The following is a 20141-nucleotide window of genomic DNA, read 5'->3' on the forward strand; positions in this document are numbered from 1 at the left end:
ATCTCCAAATTCTAGCCAGATAACTAGAGTTCCAATTGTGTTCTGTGTTGGGGACTGACACATTTAACCTGATAGGGAGAGTATATTGACTTAGGGTTTGACATCCTAGCAAAGATCCCAGAAGTTAGTGTGAACTTGCTAGAAGCATGGAGAAGTTATGGCCATAATTTCTATAGAAGACAGTGGATGAGAAGGATTAAAAAGCTTAGTGAAATGGAAATGCTGGAGTAGACATACTATGTATGGCTGGAAGAGCCACTGGGGATTATTTCCCATGAGAAGGTGGATAGGACCCATCATTTATCAAGGTACACCACCGATAGTAATATTTGTATCATTGACATTTCAGTGGTATTTCTCCCTTGTAAAAAGATGATTTTATAATAGAATTGGAATGACATGACCCTAAAAATAATAGGGGCCAGGTAGCCAGAAGCCAGGGCATTGCAATCATTATAATGACTGGCAAAGTAAGAATGACAGCCGAGAGGACCTGAACCATAAAGAGTTTTAGAAATTATTAATAGAGCCTGACATCCCTAGAGGTCAAATAGATAGGCAGCTGACAAGGGTAATGCTCAGCTCATACTAGCAGAATGAGTCAAGGGTGAACGATTAGGAGGCTGAGGACAGTTGCCTCAATAAAATATTGTGATCCTTTGTCCAGTTTCCTGACCTGAACCAGTTTTCAGACCTAAACCCACTGACTAAAGATGTAGCTTCTTTCTCAAAAGGAAGAATCCTGAAACATTGGGGGGGCGGGGGGAGAAGCAAACCCTGACTACTCTAGTCCTTCCTTAAATGGTTATCTATCCGTTTACTTAGGTAACTGTGCACTGAGAAAGGGATCCAAGCACTTTTAGGACTATTGGGCACAGAATCCAATTGCCATCAATACTGGGAGACTTGAAGCACAATAATAGAGTGGGTCCAGGTAATAATAAAGTCCTGGCTTAGAATGGGTCTACAGGTCCTACAACCCCATGTTATGGCCATTTCTCTAATCCCCAAATGTATAATTGGTGTGGACATTCTTAGCATTAGTGAAATCTCCACATTGGAAACTTATTTTGTACAGGAAGAGCCATTGTGTGAATGAGCCAAGTGGAGACCTCTGAAACTCTTCTCTCTTTGGGAAGATAAATTAAAACTAAGCAAAACAAAAAAACAAAAACAATAACATTTCCTGGTGTGGGGATTGCAGAGGTTAGTGTCATTCTTAATAATCTAAAGGATGAAGGATGGTGGACTTTATAAAACTTGCATATAATGCTCTGGTACCTGTTAGAAGCAGAATGAATCCAGAAGCATAATTTACAAATTATCGCAAATTCAAATGAATAATTTTCTTGTTTTAAGCCTCTGGGTCAGATGTGCTACCTTTGCTAGAGCATATTAATGATGCCTCAAGTATATGGAATGCCATCATTCATTTGGCAAATGACCTTTTGTTTGGGTTTTTTTTTTCTATTTATAATGAAAGAAGATCAGAAACAGTTCATATTCACATGTAATGAATAAGAATATACATTTATAGTTTTCCACAAGACCTATACTAACTCTCCTGTTCTTTGTCGTAATACAGACCAAGAACATCTGGACTGTCTGGGCATCCTCCAGAACCTCTCAGTGATCCATTACATTAATGTGATATATCCACTGAGTCACATGAGACAGAAAATGCTGGCACGCTGGAGGTCTTGGTAAGAAATGCACACATCAGAGAGTTGGAGATAAATACTACAATGATTTAAGAGTATTATACATACATAAAAATTCAGGAATCCCATGGTCATCCCCTCCATGTAAAATACACATTTTTAAATATCGCACCTACTGCCTTGAATAAGGAAGCAAAGAACCTGATAGGCTCCTTGGGTGCAGGGGGCATCATATTTAACACCGAAGGACACTGCTCTGGCTCACACACCAGGCTTTTCAGTATGTACATGCAGTAGGCGAAGCAGCCTTGCTCTTTGGGTGTATGACTCAACAGAATCTCTGATGTTGGAGGAACGCAAGTGGGAAAAGCTGCTCTAGACCATGCTACTTTGGGTGAAATACACATATTATGAAAATGGACTTCTGTTATGTTGCTTGTCCCTAGTGGGGGCAGATTACTTGAACCCATGGTCAAGTGACCATGCATTCAAAACAGTCAATATAATTTGAGGACCATCAAATCTACTATGTTATTAAGACTGAGCAGGCCCAGCATCAATCCATTGAAAAGCAGAAGTAGAACAGCCATGAATTAAGCAGGAGCAGAACCACGGGATATAAGCAAGCTATATAACAGATATCTCGGATCGCCATGGGAGCTACTGTTGTTGCTTCAGTGCCCTTCCCTCAGCTTGTTCTCTGCCTTTGTGGAGGAACCCTGTATGAACAGGTGAAGAAAGGGGGGGAAAGTCTAAACTTTTGGTTCACAAATGGATTGGCTTGGTTTATGAATATAAGCCAAAAATGGATGGCAGCTGCCTAATAGCTTTACGTACAGGTGGCCTTTGAAAACAATGACAAGGGAAAATCATCTCAATACAAAAGACCTTTGGGTGATGATCATGGTGATTCACTTTGTGTAGGAAGAAGGTGGCCTGAGAAATTTGCAACCTATATAAATGTATACCTCATCATACATACTTGGAAGCAATGGGAAAGGACTTACCCTGCTGATCTGGGACCTAGAAAGAAAAATACTGGAAGATCAGGGATGAGAATGTCTGGGATAGAGGTGACAGAGGCACAGGGATGCACATTCTGGAGTATACAAGATGTGTCAAAATTTTTCCATTACATATTAAGGCCCATTAGAGAGCAGCTGCCATGGAAGAAACACCAAACCAGCAACTAGACAAATGACCTAGCCAGAGGATATCACCAGCCTCTGTCATACCCAGTGGCAATGAGCATATCAATAAAAGGGCCGCCGCAGCAGCAGAGGTGGAGGCTATGCAAGGATCCAGCAGCATGGACTCCCACTCTGAACCGTACAGAATGACCATCACTGTTGAATGACCTAATGGCCTGTAACAAAGACCAATGGTGCACCCGCAATATGGCGGCAATCCTTGAGGAAATCCACAACCACTTGGCGGCAACTGACCACATGAGACCCCTTTCACCTTATATGCACATTTCCAGTGACCATCCCAAAGCTCCTTTCCACAATCTCCCACCTGGGAATTTACCAGATGGCTACACTAACAACATCAACCCTGAGATCAAAGTTTGGTAATACTTGTCCCAGAGGAGAAGAGACAAAGGTCGGAAATGATTGAATAGCTGGAAGAGTAATGGAATTACAGAAATAAAAGTGTTCCTCCCCTCTATGTATTAAGTGGGGAGGAGCTACATTTCCTATGAATCCTTACCCTGTCGGTCATATTTGAATCCTAATGGGTCCTCATAACTGCCACTAAAAATGAACTTGTTTTTCTAAGTTTACCATAGCGTGCGGTAAGGGCCACTTATCACCTTAAAACAGAGGGCATCGGGTGTCAGTTAAGGAGGAAGGGACTTGGGGAGAGGCAAGTGCAAGGACCTTGCTAAGGCACCCAGGAGTCAAAGGAGGCTTATGTTAAGCACTTGTTACCCAGATATCACAGACTCGTATCCCTTTCTCATTACAAAGGGAGGTGATTTGTTCTCACAGGAATAGACAATATTCCAAGTATGAGATCACATTTCCTGCCAGCGGTTTAGCACCACCGTCTGAGGACTCATTAAGTGTTTGGTCCACGGGTGTGAGGTCTCACGTAATATCATGCCAGACTAAGTCACCCAGCTTACAGCACAGGGCTCACGGTATCACACTTCATACCACTCAGAAACCACTGGGGAAACAGCCTACCGAAGGTATACCCAAAGTGCCAACTTAGAGCCAATGCTTTAAGACACTATCCTTCAGGTTACATCATATGCCTTGAATCAAAGACCTTTATTCGGTACTAAGTTCCCAAGAGGAAGAAAACATAGCGATGGAAACAATAGGTAAAAAGAAGAATGACACCCCTTACCCTCATTTACAATGACCCCGTGGAGGATTTTGTGCTTCCTTTTCCCACTGGGCTCTGTAGGTGTGGAGATCATGGTTTCTAGTGAGGGCATGTTTTCTCCAGAAACATAGCAAGACTCCCATTGCATGATGAGCTACCGCTGCTTCCTGGGCATGCTGGCTCCTTGTGTCCAGGGACCAGCAGGCAAGAAAGGAGTCACTGCACTGGGAGAGATAATGGGTCCTGGTCATCAGGAGGAGGAAGGCATGACATTACATGATGTGGGCAGGATCCCAGGTGGCCAGCTTGGTGGTCTCTTGGCCTATTGTGACTTGATGGACAGGAAAGACAGCCTTGGCTGGAGACGGGAAGTCTGGGCAGGGGCTCAGGCCCTTTGGAACGGGTAGGTTCTAACTTAACCCACGAGCCTTTGTCAAGAAGAGGAAACTCACTACAATCCTGGAAGTGCTGCTCCCCAAACATATGGAAGTGGGTCTGAACAGTGAAAGGATATGGATTTTGGTAGGAATGAAGGTAAGCTGCCCGAATCCTCCTTCAAAGAAGCACTTGCTGCAAAGTGTCAAAAATGAGTAAAGAAGACAATTTAGATGATACAGACAAACTTTATTAAATACTTTATGGAGAGGAGTTCCCAAGCATCCAGAGAACTACAAAATGAGATTGAATACAGGAAGTGTTTATAGGATCAAGAATAAGGGACAAAGAATAAAGTATGGAGCCCGGAGCTGGCCTGGCACTTGGAGACTGGCTGAGTGACATACTACATCCTGGTCAAACAGAGCACTTACAGGGACACAGAAGTTACCCAAGTTGTGGTTTGCTGACGTGGCCCCCGGGGCAAGAGAAGCTCCATCTTGGGCTTAGAAATTTATTTCAAGTGAATTGGGGAACGCAGACGACAGATAGCTCTGGTCATTACTGCGAGGTCGCCCCGTCTCATCGAGGTCACTCTGTTCCTGGGGCAGCACACACCTTGCGACAGAGCATGGAAGCAGGACGGGGAACACTCTGGCTCAGTCTTTTACTGACTGGAGAGCCTCCTCTAGAGCCCTGGGGGCCCCGCAGTTGGGAAAAGGGCCTGTGTCAGCCAGACAAAGGGTACTGTGGGACTGACCCTGCACCAGGATCATGCGTGGAGAGGGGAGAGAGCAGGGCGTGGGGAAAAGCTCAGGCTTGATTTTAATCCTGGTGCTAACACTCAGGAGGTATCTGACATGACTCATGCCAGAATAAGTCAGCATAAATGGACAATTGCGTGAGAGGTGCACCTATTCACAGGTGCGAAGAGTAATTATATACTCAGCGACCCTGGTCAAAGAGAAGCAAGTCTTTTACTCATCACACAAGGGTTCTCTTCTGAGCAAGATGCCCATGAATCGTGAGCTGGGGCGGGGAGCCCGCATGACACAAGGTCAGAAACACAGAGTCTTGCTCTGGCCTCAACCTCCCATTCTAAGGCAGTTTCCTTCCATTTGCTAGAATGTCTTTTAACTTGCCCAGCCCAAAACTGCTCTTTGTGCAAATAAACCAATTTTTAAATATGTGGGTTTTTTTTTCTTAATCATCTAAAGAATTTTAAAAGAAATGCTTGTGACTATTTCTAAGATTGCCAGAATTTAGGGGAAAAACACTTTCAGGACCTCTTATTCTTGTAATAGCTTCAAGTAAAACCATTTTCAAGTTCTTCTTTTTCAAATTTTTTTCAGATGAAACTAATGAATAACACTAACAGTAGTAATTATGATACTGATGAAATTATAATAATGATAATATGTATTATTATAATATATTAATATGATGTATACTAATTAGTACAATGATACACTTATGATAACGAGCAAACATTTGCTAAATCAATTTTGAAAATAGTTACCAAAGTCCGTGGATTTTTTACTGATACACTAAATGAACGATATAGGTAATTAACCGGGTTAATTGAAATATCCAAATAAATTGAGGCAAAGAGAGTTTCAAGCACTAATTACATAGTTAATAGCCTTCGAGCTCTACTTCTTTTTGTTGGTAAAGACCAAAATGCACCAGCGCTTGGGTCATTCATTTCTTCTGGTATCTCATTTTTCAGCCTCTAAACAATATCCATATTGCTAAATGCTATAATATAATATAATATAATATAATATAATATAATATAATATATAATATAATATAAAGCGCTAAATGCTTCTAAAACAGCACATGCCTACAAGCACAGGCAGGCACAGCCCTGCCTTCAGAACTGGGGGAGCGAAGTTCGAGAACAGAATCAACCTCTGAGAGTGTGTGAGGGAAAGATGCTTCTGACCGCAAGTGCTTTTCTCCGTGGAACACCATGCTCACCCTGCACCTGCAGCTTCTTCGCTGTCAGTGTCGGCAAAGTGATGCCTCGTACACAGGAAAGGTGAGGAAGGATGTTGAACACTCCAGGCAGGGAGATGGAGACTGAGAGAGGGTCATGGGCTTTCCTGTGTTCTGGGCTTTGCAGCTGTCTACTCTGCTCCAGGGGAAGAGCTCAGGCTGGTTTCATGGCTGGTGTGGGAGGGGATGTGAGAGCAGATGGAGACCGGAGAAGACACGGGCATGAGGAACAAAGGCAAGGTTAGTTTTAGAGGCTCTTTTTCCAGTGGTTGTGAGAGCTTATGGCCCCTGGGAGTTTTTGTGTAGTGGTGGGGTTTCTGGAGGTGTGGGGTCCTAGTTAGATGCAGATCTGTATGGAACTTAAAAAAATTTTTTTTTATTGGAGTTCAATGTGCCAACATATAGCATAACATCCAGTGCTCATCCCATCAAGTGCCCCCCTCAGTGCCCGTCACCCAGTCACCCTCACCCCCCGCCCCCCCCCTCCACTGCCCCTTGTTCATTTCCCAGAGTTAGGGGTCTCTGATGTCTTGTCTCCCTCACTGATATTTTCACTCATTTTCTCTCCCTCCTATTTCACAGGAACTTCAACATTATATTCTTGAGTTCCTAGCGAAGGAGATGGAGAAAGGCAGGCAGGATGATCATGTAGGAGGCAGACTCATAATTTGGGCAATTTCACCTAGAGGAGGCTGCTGGTGCCCTGCCTTCCAGAACACCTGGTTTGATACTTTAATCAGAACTTGAATGATGGCTTAGAAAGCACTTTGTCCAGCAGAACCTGACTCTGTCCTAGGTTGGCTGCCCATGCCCCTGGCTCTACAGTTAGGAGTCAGTCCAGGAGGGCACAGGCCAGGTCAAGATCAGAGTATCCAACCCTCTTTGACCATTTCTGGTTTTAGGTTGCGGTTCTTTTGTTTCTCAGCTCAAACCCTTAGGTAGAGAACCCTAACTTTACCCCACTCCCCCTGGTCCCCAAAGACTTGCTCTTCTTCATTACTCATTTTGGACCTTGTTGGTCATCAGTTCTCTGTTTCCATTCTAGGCAGTTTTGGTATAATCCATCCTCTGGCCTTGGCATCTGCTGCTGTCTGCAAAGGACTTCCCATTCTCATCTCCTGTCCTCCTTAACTCATCCCCAATTTGTCCCCTTGGTTAGTGCCCCACTTGTCTGCTAAGGAAGGACACTGAGTGAGACAAGCAAAGGAGTGAATGACAAGCAAAAAAGGGAGAGAAGAGGGATGAATACATGCATACGTGCTCATGCATGTTCACACATACCTAAATTCATATACAGTGAACTTAGATCACACAATGTGAAAATGGGAAAACTTTGTGTACAAAAAAAAAAAAACTTCTGAAAAGACCTGAGAATTTTAACTGAACACAGGTTAAGAATCAGCTAGTGCTTGTGTGCTACTTACCATATGCCAGGCACCGTTCTAAGCACTTATGTATGTTGATTCATACAATCCCGATGCTAAGCACATGAGAAAAGTAACACTATCATGTTCTTGTTACAGTTGTGGAGGGAGGAAGGATTTGTTGAAATAAAATCACCCAAGGTCACTATGGATCTGGTAAGTCACAGCAGAAATTTTAAATGCAGGCAATGTGGCCCTGGAGTTTACGTTCAGTAAACTCATAGCCATTGATTGTCGCAAGGTTTTGCAAAAATGAAGCAAACAAATAAATTTAAAAAGCCAGGATTTTCAGCTAAACTTGTATTTCAGATCACCAATGAATGCTTTTTTTTAGTACACATATGTCCCACGAGATATTTGAGATGAAATTATACTAAAGAAATTACTTATCTGAAATTCTAATTCAACGGGGCATCTTGTGTTTTACCTAGCAACTCCTAGTAGGGTATGTTAGGTATTATAACATAGGCATGTACAGTGGGCCATATTATAACACTCAGAAATGCATAGATCCTGCCTGGTAAATCACCTCTAAGCTCAAAGTAGCACTATTTAAAAAAAAAAAAATTATTTATTTGAGAGAGAGAGAGAGACAGAGACTCCGTGAGTCAGAGTCGGGGCAAAGGAGGAGAATCTCCAAGTAGATTCCCCACTGAGTGTGGGGCCTATGCAGGCTGGATCTCAGGACCCTGAGATAATTACCTGAGCCAAAACCAACAGTAGGAAGTTTAATGGACTGAGCCACCCAGGCGCCCCAGGTGCAATAGTCAAGTAACTGCCCCTTAGCTCTTAATAGTTAAGTAACACTATTAATGACTGAAGTGGCCAAGGAACAGTTAATGCAGAGTTTGGTAAAGATCATTTGACCAAACGTGCATTTTTAGGCTTAAGGCCTAAGTGAGGTCCAGAAATCACTCCCTTCTCTGTTTTAAATCTCGGGCCTGTATGTAGCCTTCCAGCTAGTAGCAGGCAAGAGATAAGGAAAATCTGAACGGCACATCTTAGATCAAACTTCTTACCAACTCCAAGTAGAGGGAAGTAGGGAAAGCCAGAGAGGGGCTAACTTCTCCTCTCCCAACGTAGCAGCACAGAGTGCAAGCGGAGCATGATTATAAGACCAGTGAATGAAAGAGCAAACAAAGAACAAGTTCTGGTGTGAATCTTTTAGCCCAAAAGTAAATTTGATACATGGGACCTGGCCCCCCCTGTGTCCCTGTCCAGCCACAAACACTGATCAGAAGCCTCTCCTCCCCTTTAGGAGGCCGTTAGGCAAGGATTGGGGAGGCAGCCCCAGCTGGGTGACTGGAGGGCCAGGTGTCAAAATAGGAAAGAATGCACAGGATGTTCCCAGCCTCCGAGAGGAAGAATGTGGAAAGGAAAATGCCTCACCCTCCCAATAATATTCTACACTTGGCCAGAAGGAACACCCTCCCTGAGAGCAAAAAGAGCTTTATAAATCCCAACATTTCCTAGAAATGAAACACTGCAGTTTCAGATTAGTAATTTGTTTTGCCAGATCCTTTAAATGACTTAAGTCAGGACAAATGGATGCTAAACCATCAAAGTTAATAGTAAGATTTCTACTGGAAATAAGTTCAGGGTAACAGATGTAGACATTGACGCACTTAGTCCTTGAAGAGCTTTGATAGAAGAAAAAATATTAAGTCAATGCAAAGATGCCCTTAATTATTTGTCTAGAAATTATGTATCTCTTATCAGAAACAAAATTGAGTTTTTTACTGGACGTGACAAAAAATATCTAAGTCAGCTTCCTCATTAACTAGTGTTCTTTCATACTTGTTAAGCAATTTATGTGCGTCTTATTATGGAAAATCAAAAATGGAAGTCTGGTACATTGGTTTGAAAATATATTTCCCCCCTCATAGTTTTCCACCTGTGTTCTCTCCAGAAATAGCAGGTGCTGCTGTTGGACCACAGAAATTTGGAGAAGTCAGCAACATCAATCATTATTATTGCTGTTGTTATAATGATTATCAATGAGTATACACCCACTCTGCTGCAACAGACATATGGGAAAGGTCCAGTGCCAGATTATAGACAGTTTGCACTAATAATAGATGAAAGCAGATGCAGCGAGAATGTTGCACACACTCCCACAGACACACATGCACAGACACAAAAAGTGGCTAAGCCAGTAGGCATATAAGGGCATTTGCCAGAAATTATATTCTCTTTGGGTACAGGACTTTGTGTCTCTTTATTTTCACTTTTCTCATCTTCTTTCCTCCCTTCTTCACCTTTTTCTTTTTTCTTTTCTCTTCGTGTGTGTGTGTGTGTGTGTGTGTGTGTGTGTGTGTAGGAAGTTACTGAGGGCTTGATGATAGGCTATGGTAAAGAGATTGTATGAAAAGACTGAAGACGGCTAACGTGGGGGAACACTGGACTGGATGGGGATTCCATCTAGGTTGGCAACTCGGAAGTACTTTTAGGAACAGCTATTGCTGAGACTGGGGATTAAGGATGAATGAGAACAGATTTTCCAGGTATCATGATGAATTTTACTTTCCTTCCCTTTATTTTTTTAACCATTCCTCCACTTATCTTTCCTTTCTTATTTTCCTACCTTCTTTATTTTGAAGACTGGGGATACAGTCAGCGTGAGAAAGTCTTGTGTTCTCTCCTGCCCCCATGAAAGACTTGAGCTCAAGAGGATATCCATAATCTCACTGGCATTCAGATAACTCAGGGGTAGAGGCCAGCATGCTCTGTAATGGAGCACACGGAGCAAGCTAACTCTTCATTCCTTAAACTCAAATGCAAATTAGGAAATCCAGTTAATGCAGTGACCTCCCCCGACCTCCAAGACCCAGACTCTGACTGGATGAGTGGTAGGCACATGTTTCCATTGATGGTTCCATTGCGTGCGGTATTAACTACAAGGAGAATTTTCACTCTATGGACTCACCCACATCTTCTCCCTTCCTCTCAAACAAAACAAAACAAAACAAAAAACAAAACAAGCCCAATAAAAAATAAGAATATGAAAGGTCTTAGTATTTGGATTCAAGACTATTCAAATGTAGTGACACGTCTTTTTGACCAATTTCTGTGGCAGGCAGCCTCCTGTACGCGGAGAGAGTCCCACTTTGAACACAGAAACATCTCCATTTTTTGCCTAAGGCTTCCCCCCCCCATAACTTCAAAGTAAATGAAGAGAAAACAGATCTTAAAAAAGAATTGGAAAAATTCATAAGCATAGCTGGATATTTTAGCATCCTCCCTCAGTAATTGATAAAACAGACAAAAATTAATAACGATTTATTAACCAGTTTGACTTAATTAATATTTATAGAACACACTATACCCAACAGGAATAAAAATTACTTTAGAGGACACAATGGGATATCTTATATGTTTACCCAATGCCAGGCCACAAAATAAGTATCAATAAATTTCAAAAAATTAAAATATTATAGAATATATTTTTGACTAAAATTTAATTACATATCAATGTTGAGATATCCAGAATATCTACAAATATGTGAAAATTATATAATCTGCATTGATTAAACCATAGATGAAATAATCATATTTACAAAGAAATTAGAAAATATTCTGAACCAAATGAAAATATAGTATATCAAAATTTGTGGGAAATCAGTAAAATCTTAAAAATAATTTAAAAGTTTTGTGGGGTTTTCTAAGCCTATATAGAAAATTTATGACTTTAAAAACTTATATTCGAAAAGGAAAAGGTGGGATCCCTGGGTGGCTCAGCAGTTTAGCGCCTGCCTTTGACCCAGGCCGTGATCCTGGAGTTCCAGGATCGAGTCCCTCATCGAGCTCCCTGCATGGAGCCTGCTTCTCCCTTTGCCTGTGTCTCTGCCTCTCTCTCTCTCTCTCTCTGTCTCATGAATAAATAAATAACATCTTTAAAAAAAAGAGTTGCAAAAGGTGTGTGTAGTGATGAAATGTCTACTGAAAAGGCTTAACATTAATAATATTAATTAATATTACCATTAATATTAATTAATTAATATTATTAATATTAATTAATGATTAATTAATTACATTAAAATTATATATAATATATAATAAATATATATTATATGTAAGAAAATTAAAATATTAATTATTGATATTAATGTTAATTAATAATTAATTATTAATGTTAATTAATAACACTAATTAATATTCTTACCATAAGGAGATAGAAAAACAAAAGCAAATTAAATCCAGAGTAGCAAAGAAACAGCAATCAGAAATCAATGAAATACAGGACAAAAAAGGAGAAAACTTACAAAGTCAAAAGTTAATTCTTTGAAAATGGAAAAGTCAATACTCAAATTAATATAAAAGTGCAAGTACCCCCGAATAGACAAAAATGGGAGTGAAAAAGATAAAGCTGGATGACTAATATGTCCCTATTTCAGAGCTCACTATGAAGCTGTAGTCATCGAAGCAGTGTGGTAATGTTTTAAGGGTTTAAAAAGATACCAATGAATGTAACTGAGAGTCCAGAAATTTAAACACCTTTGGCTAATTGATTTTTAACAAAGGTGCAAGATCATTCAAGGAAGAAGAATAATCTCCTCAACAAATGGTGCTGGGAAAATTGGATAACCATACACAGAAAAGCAGGAAACTGGACTTCTACCTCACTCCATATATAAAAACTAACTTGAAATGGATCAAAGACAAACATGCAAGACCTCAAACTTGAACTAGTAGAAGACATGGGGGGAAATCTTTGTGACCTAAGATTTGGCCATGGATTCACAGATTTAACATCAGATTCATGAGAATGAGATCCTAATAATACTTACTGTGACATGGATGGATCTTGTTAGAGACTACGTGTTTGTGATCTCCCAAATTTCAGTGTTGAAGCCTGAGCTCTCTTAGGAAGCTGTATTTGGAGAAGGAGCTACTAAGGAAGTAATTAAGGTTAAATGAAGTCATTTAACTATGGAGGGTGGGGCCTTGTCCGATAAGATTAGTGTCCTTATGTGAAGAGACACCAGAGAGCTCGTTCTCTATTGCACTGTTTTTCTATGAGCACATACTGAAGAAAAGTCACACGAAGATCCCAGAAGAGAATCTTTACCAGAAAACAACCATATTGGTCCTTTTTTCTTGGATTTCTGGTTTCTAGAACTGTGAGAAAATAAATTTCTGTTGTTTAAGCCACCAGTCTGTGGTATTTTGTTGTGACAGCCTGAGCAGAGTAATAATACAAACCTTGAAACAACATACTAAGTTTAAAAAGCCAGACAAAAATGTCACATACTGTGTGACTCCCCATCCCCCCCTTTTTTTTAAGATTTTATTTTTAAGTAATCTCTACTCCCAATGTGGTGCTTGAGCTCACAACCTGGATATCAAGAGTCATATTTCCACTGACTGAGCCAGCCGGGTGCTCCTGTATGATTTCTTTTATATGAAATATCCAGAATAGGAAAGTCCTTAGAGTTAGAAAGTAGATTAGGTTGCTTGGGGGTTGAGGGAGGATGTGTGAATGATGTGTGAATGAAGAATGTGGTATGGTTACTCAATGGGTATGGGTGTTCTGGGGTTTTGAAGGTTTTGAAACCAGGGAGAGGTGCAGTTGTGCAACACTGAATACACTAAATGTCACTGAATTCTATACTTTAAAATGGTTAATTGATAATATTTGAATTTCACCTCTTTAAAAAAGTTAATTCTTTGAAAAGAATAATACATTTGATAGATTATTGGTAAGAATGATTTAGAAGAAAAAAAAAAACGGAGAATACGGATTGTCAACATAAAGTTGGGATATCCCTACATGACCTTACAGATATAAAGTTGTAAGAAGGAATATAAGAAAAATGGTTTTATGCCAACTTTGCTAACTTACATTAGAAGAGCAAATTAATTGAAAAAATTCATTTTCAAAACAATTTTAGGAAGGAAAAAAGTGAAATACTCTATCTGGGGAAGAAATTAAAATTTCAATAAAATGTCTTCTCATAAACTAAATTTCAGGCTCAGATGATTTTATTGGTAAACTCTATTGAAAATTTAAGGAACACTGGGTGTTATTCTATATATTGGCAAATTGAACTCCAATAAAAATAAGTTTAAATAAATAAATAAAAATTTTAAAAAATGAGAAAAAAAAGAAAGAAAATTTAAGGAAGAGATAATATCAGTATTATAACAGCCCTGTCCAGAAACCAGGGAAGAGAATGGTTTTTAAGTCATTTTATGAGGCCAGCACAACTCTAAACCAAAAGTTGACAAATATTTTATAAGAGAAGAAAAATACAAATACCATTCTCGAGCATAGAAGCAAAAGTCCTCAAAAATTCGTCCTTAGGTTCCAGCAACACATAAGCAGGATACCGTGGTATGATGAAGTGGGATTACCCCAGGGGTGCCATCACTCTAATGAGAGCAGTTATCTTTCTCTTACATTTCTTTGGTAGGTTGATCATTAACATCCCTGATCCTACTTTTGCAGCCTTACAATCTGTTCCCTAGGAGGTGCCTGGAGTGTGCCTTTGAATACACACATCAGGTCATGTCCAGTCCCTGCCTAACACCCTCTAATGCACTTTATTGCACTTAGGGTAGCATCCAGAGCTTGGACACGGCCCATAGTCCCTACCTGATTTGACCTTGCACTATCTCTGGCCTCATTCTCACCTCTGTCTCCTCCCTAATCGGACTCCAACCATGCGTCTATTCTTCAAAAGCCAAGCATACAATTCTGGGACTTTGAGGATGTTGTTCTGTTTGGAACCCTCATCCTCCTGCTCCTCGCAGATATGGTCCATTCTTATCTTTTAGGTTTCAGTTAAAATATCACTTTCTCTGTAAAGAACGTTACCTGCCCAATAACTGTCTTCGCTTCTTGTTCGTTTCTCTTTATGGTGCTTGTCCCAAGGTGAAACTTACTTTTTTATATGTTTGTTCACTTGTTCCTAGACACTTCCCACCAGAATGTAAACTCAGTAAGGGTAGGAACTCAGTTATTTGGGGCCCATTTCCATCCCTGCCACTCAGCATAAAATAACACCTGGCATTTAAGGCATTTAATAAATATTTTTGAATAAGCAAATAAGTGAATGATCATATGGTCCCATAGGTAGGTGGAAGTTGAGTTGCGCCTTGCAGAATCAGTATAACTTGAATAGGTAAAGGACGCGGAAAAGAATGATCAGCCAAAGAAACAGCATCAACCAAGATAGTTAGCAACATGAAAGTTGGCAAGAAGGATTGAGGTGGGAGTCTGGAGGCTTCCCATGGACGGGTGGTTTGTAGAAGGGACATTTGAAGGAAAAGCAGCAGTGTTTCAAGTAAGAGATGAAGGTATCTCCTTGCTATTATTAGAGAATCTCTATGTCCCACTACAGGTGGAAGAGGAGGGCTAACCCAAGCCTACCCATTCCTTCAGTGGGGCACATAATAGCTACTTGACCAATTACATTAATCTTCCCTCTGGTTCCGGTGATACGGGGATGTTACTGAGGCAGGGATAATCATAACCCTTTTTTTTCTATTTTTTTAATATTAAATTTTTTTTTATTGGTGTTCAATTTGCCAACAGACCTGATGTATAATCACTGAAAAGAAATGCAGTCCCTCCTTATGAGAGATTTACAATGTACTATATGTCTGTGCGGAGTATATATACATGTATCTATATACATATAATAAGCAATATATGTATAAATTACATGGCTCTACCGACTGAGCTAGCTGGCTATAGCTAGATTAAATACCGTGTGTTTCCTTCCATGCCAATGCACACAAACCCATACTTGGAAGTCGTATCCAGTCGTGGTCAAAGGGGAAGGCTCAGAGTGCCTGGATTCACCACCCACACTCATCGCTTGCAAGTTCGTGGCACCGTGCAAGTTATTTAACCAATCCTAGTCTCCGTTTTCCTAAAACTTTAAATGGAAGTACATGTAAGAACAGCAGGTACTAGGCAGCCCTGGGGGCGCAGCAGTTTAGTGCCGCCTTCAGCCCAGAGCCTGGCCCTGGAGACCCTGGATCGAGTCCCACGTCAGGCTCTCTGCATGGTGCCTGCTTCTCCCTCTGCCTGTGTCTCTGCCTCTCTCTCTCTCAGTGTGTCTCTAGAAATAAATAAATAATTAATTAAAAAAAAAGAATAGCAGGTACTTCACAAAATTATATGAGCTTTAAATTAGATAATAAAAATACTTAGCATATAATAAATACCTCAGTAACTTATTTATTATTGTTAAAGTTTTTTTTTTTTTTTTTTTTGGTTAAGGGGAATGAATAATAGCTTACAAAGATTACTTTTTGCAGTAATTCTTAGTGGATTAGAGGTGGCAACAAATAGAAGCTGTAGCTTTTCCACAGGGGATGAGGATCTGACCCCAGGAGCTTGACTGGAGTTAGCGACTAGGCTCAAGGCTTGTATCTCACCTTCTTCTGGGTACTGTCTGTGTCCTTACAGCCTCCACTCCTTGGTAAGGTGGTGTTTTTTGGGCACTGGCAATATGGCTGTTTAGGGTGCAGCGCTGGGACAGTCTACGACCAGTGGTGGAGCAGGAAAGGAAAGAGGCAAACATGGGAATAGGATAACAGGTCCCGGGGCAACTTCCTCCTGGGGCGAGGAAGCAGCCAGACAAGCAGCCACAGGAGAAGGACATACGCAGGCACCATCACAGCTTCCTGGATATGGATACCTTCTGATGAAGACTTGGAGCCTCAGGGATGGCAGGGAGGCTGAGCAAGTTAGGCCGGGAGTAGGAGACTTCTGCAGAGAGAGATACAGCAGGGAAAACAGAAAGAAGAAAGATAGAAGGGAGGACTTCCTAGAGGCTCTGGAAGACCTTGTGTCGAGGAGGACTCCTGGGTGCTCTGGTATCCACCAAGCTTGGGCAGATACGCCTCTGTTATACCACATTATAACCTCCGTTATACCCATTTCCTCCTGGGATCCGCGAATTCCCAGCCCAGCACAAGCTGGGCCCTCAGACAGTGCAGAGCTGGATGTGCAGACCGGGGCTGCGGCAAGACATGGTTCCTTATTTATTGTCTCTAAAAGGCCCAGAGAGGGAGCATCTATCAAGCCTCAGCCCAGGAGTCTATTTGACTATTACAGAGATTGACCCAAGCACGATTGCCATATTCATCGAGGGTGGCTGTTGCGGAAAGAGGTTGGTGATTTAATAAGTCAGGTGGCTCTATGAGCTCATCACCAGGGACACAAATAGGACCCTGTGCCTTCCTCAGAGTCCAAAGTCAGAGCCATAGGCCTGAGGAAGCCTTTTTCTCTCTCCATGTGGGATTGTCATTAGAGAGACTTTTGAGGAAACATCTGTGGTAGGGCCCCCATATCCCTGAGCCTCAAAACTTTCCTTATACACCCAGTTTAGGATTTTAGAATTTTTGAACCTAAGTTCAAACCGAAGCTGTTTCATTTTTAGGGTCATATTGCCCAGATTCAATTTAGGGTCTGCCTCTCTCTATTAGCTGTGTACTTCGAACTGTCAAAAAAATGAACTTTGCACGCTGAATGTAAAGCAAAGTAGAAAGGCAAACTTATTAGAAGGCTTCTGACCTGCGAGCCAGGAAACTCAAGGCTATTGGAACAATGAATTTCCAGTTGTTCACAGGCAAGGATTTTTATAGGGTAAATGTGGAAATTATTTGGCTTTTTCAGCTGATTAGTTGCCTGGTGGTCTTCTTTCTTGTATGAGTAAATGTCATGGAGTAGAGGGAACAAGAAAGTCTGAAAGGGCATGAACACACTTGGTTTTGGGGGATTGGCTGATGTCCTCTAAGAAAGGCTATAAATTCCTGTAAGGTTAGGTTAAGGTTAAGGTGCATCTGTGTTGACTATTTCTGTTTTGCTCCTGATGTAGGTGACTCTATTTTAGTTTTGTTTTACATTCCCTCACGATTGATTAAGTCCCCATTACAGGGTGCTGATCACCCAATATATTGCTAGGTGTTTTTTCTGCATAGACATTGCCTTTTGATTACTTATTTTGTTTATTTTTCTTCACCATTCCATAAATGGACATCTTTCTTCAAGGTGAGAGAAGATTTTGGGGCCAGTACCAATCAAAAGGCCACAGTTAAACAACTCTTAGATTGGGTCAAAATAGAAAGTATAGGCAGGGAGTCAGTGTAAAGGATATAGGTGTTGGATATCATTTGGAAGCATTGGACAAACATCAGTGTATCAGGTTAGTTGTTTTTACAAAGGCTGGATAGACAATATCTGAGTACTTAGAAACACAACACAAAATACAGAGACAAATAGGATAGAAAGATTAAATTGTGATATAAATCTGAACCATGAGCCCAGCCCACCAGTTACCAGCTGAATAAATGATAATTTCACAATGAGTCAAATTAGTCTCGTAACCAATGGGCTTGCTCTCAGATTTTGTGTGTCTGAGTTTCAACATCCACAAAATGTCAATCCAATGCAGAAAGTGGCCTTGGCTATGGCACAGGTACCTCCTTGCTCAGCTAAAAGATAGTTGAAGACTATTCAACGATCAAGAACAACTTTTATGAGTGTAGAGATTTTAGAGGGGCACCTATTGCTTTAGCAGTGCATTCTGCAATTTCTCTAAGGGCTGAGGAGAGGTTTCTGATCATAGACTCTTTTGCATTTATTCCTACCCAGGAGATTTACGAAAGGGAGCAAATTTTGAATCATGAATGTCTCCTAATAATCCCTCTTCAACTCTGGTTTAGGACTGGAGAGATGACAGCCATGAAGGCCAGTAAGTTTTAAGGGTATATGAGACTGCACAGGGGTTTTTGTTGTCGTCGTTGAGTTTCTGGTTATCTTTGCCTTGTGTCTCTTTCCTTGTAGGAGCTTGGATGAGAGGTTTCCAGTTTGGGACTGTTAATCAGAGATAAGGAATTGAACCCCCAGGTTAAGGTGTCTATGATAGAGAGAGGGATAAGATCACTCTGGAGAAACTGAGGCATTGAAAATCAGGGATAAATTTGTGATGGTCAAGACTTTATCAGCATCATGACAAATCCAACACTGACTTAGAGATTGGGTTACTACCCTCCCCCCACACTTTGCAATGACCTAACATATGTGAACAATGGCATTACCTTTCCAGGTAAGGCAACGGTGAACAAAATCACCATAAAAATCTTTGTGGTACAAATACTAAGACAAAGCTGGTCAAAGAAGGAAGGAGGGATGGAAAGAAATGTTCTTGATCCAACATCTTGGGGGGCAGGAAGGGATGCAGTCTATCGATGTCAGCTACACCTTTTCCTTGTAAATTCCTCAGAATTTGATTTTGAGGTCTCCAGCCTTTGCACAGGACCAGATATCAGGTGGAGCCTACTTCCACTGTGAGATATGCAGCCAAACTTCAACACACGTAACTCGGTAGCTTGGTAGATTGTCATTAGTCAGGAGTACTTGGTAAAGTCCTTTCCATGAATGTCAGTTTTGCAGACAAACCTTATTTATCTGTCTAAATAACAAAAGACTTTAAAATGCCCAAGTGTTGAAGATCTGATGCAAGTTCATTATAATGGAATTGTCAAGGAACTTTAGTTATTTCTGTGGCACACAACATTTTAAGAATATTGGAATTATGACTGATAACATTATACCAGGGTGTATCAGATCTAGAGATTTCACACAATTTCTAGAACATTAACATTAATAACAGGCATCCATATAAATATAAGCTAACGGGGTTAAACATTACTTTTTATTGGATTATGCTTCACACGTAATTTAACATATCAAATATATCTGAGAATTTAACATTTTACCAGATGAGAAAGGTCTTGAGGTTTTACAGGAGCCCTCTGGGAAATCTCAAAGTTACTTTAGATCAAAAGGACTTCATTTTAGAATTTGATTTTAGAAACGTTGTCGGAAAGTCAGAAAGTTGGAATATTAAGTAAAGGCACAAATCATTATGAAATAATATCTATGTATCTTTTTAACCAAAATGACCATAAAAGATGTTAAGCCAAATACAAAGGATTATGGATTTGTGAACAAAATTTAGCTTTCCTAATATTGAGAAATTGTTTTTTTTAAGTAATCAAGGACCTGATACAGTCAATAAGAAGTACAGTCAATTCTTTTCATAAAACATAAAATCTTTGCTGTTTAGACAGATTGAAAAGTAAAGGAAGTTTCATAATCCATTACCAAAAGCGATCCAAAGAAAACTTTGTCCCTTTAACAGAGAGAAAACCAAATTCTAATTTTGTACCACGTACCTTTGATATTGAAATTCAATTTAAAAAGCTTAAATAAGAGATGCCTGGGTGGCTCAGCAGTTGAGCATCTGCCTTTGGCCCAGGGCGTGATCCGGGGGCCTGGGATCAAGTTCCACGTGGGGATCCCTGCATGGAGCCTGCTTCTCCC

The 20141-nt window shown here is 40.7% G+C and overlaps 1 protein-coding gene across 10 annotated transcripts in view; it reads left to right on the forward strand.

Annotated features, from left to right (window-relative positions):
- LOC144311578 (uncharacterized) overlaps nucleotides 1–20141 on the forward strand; it is a 53827-nt gene that overhangs the window by 24523 nt on the left and 9163 nt on the right. For 4 of the 10 annotated variants that reach the window (XR_013377192.1, XR_013377194.1, XR_013377193.1 and 1 more), the window contains 4 exons: nucleotides 826–934; nucleotides 1586–6614; nucleotides 7898–7954; nucleotides 18408–18507. Coding sequence is in view for 2 of the 10 variants with exons in the window: in XM_077894270.1 (XP_077750396.1) it covers nucleotides 6573–6614; nucleotides 7898–7954; nucleotides 18408–18507; nucleotides 18600–18640 (240 nt within the window). In the remaining 8 variants the exon portion in view is untranslated. Of the gene's footprint in view, nucleotides 1–825; nucleotides 935–1585; nucleotides 6615–7897; nucleotides 7955–16811; nucleotides 16924–18407; nucleotides 18508–18599; nucleotides 18641–20141 lie in introns of all 10 variants that reach the window. The other 6 variants (XM_077894270.1, XM_077894272.1, XR_013377190.1 and 3 more) reach the window with 5 other exon arrangements.

The sequence above is a fragment of the Canis aureus genome, chromosome 3, assembly GCF_053574225.1.
Source record: "Canis aureus isolate CA01 chromosome 3, VMU_Caureus_v.1.0, whole genome shotgun sequence".
NCBI lineage: Eukaryota > Metazoa > Chordata > Mammalia > Carnivora > Canidae > Canis > Canis aureus.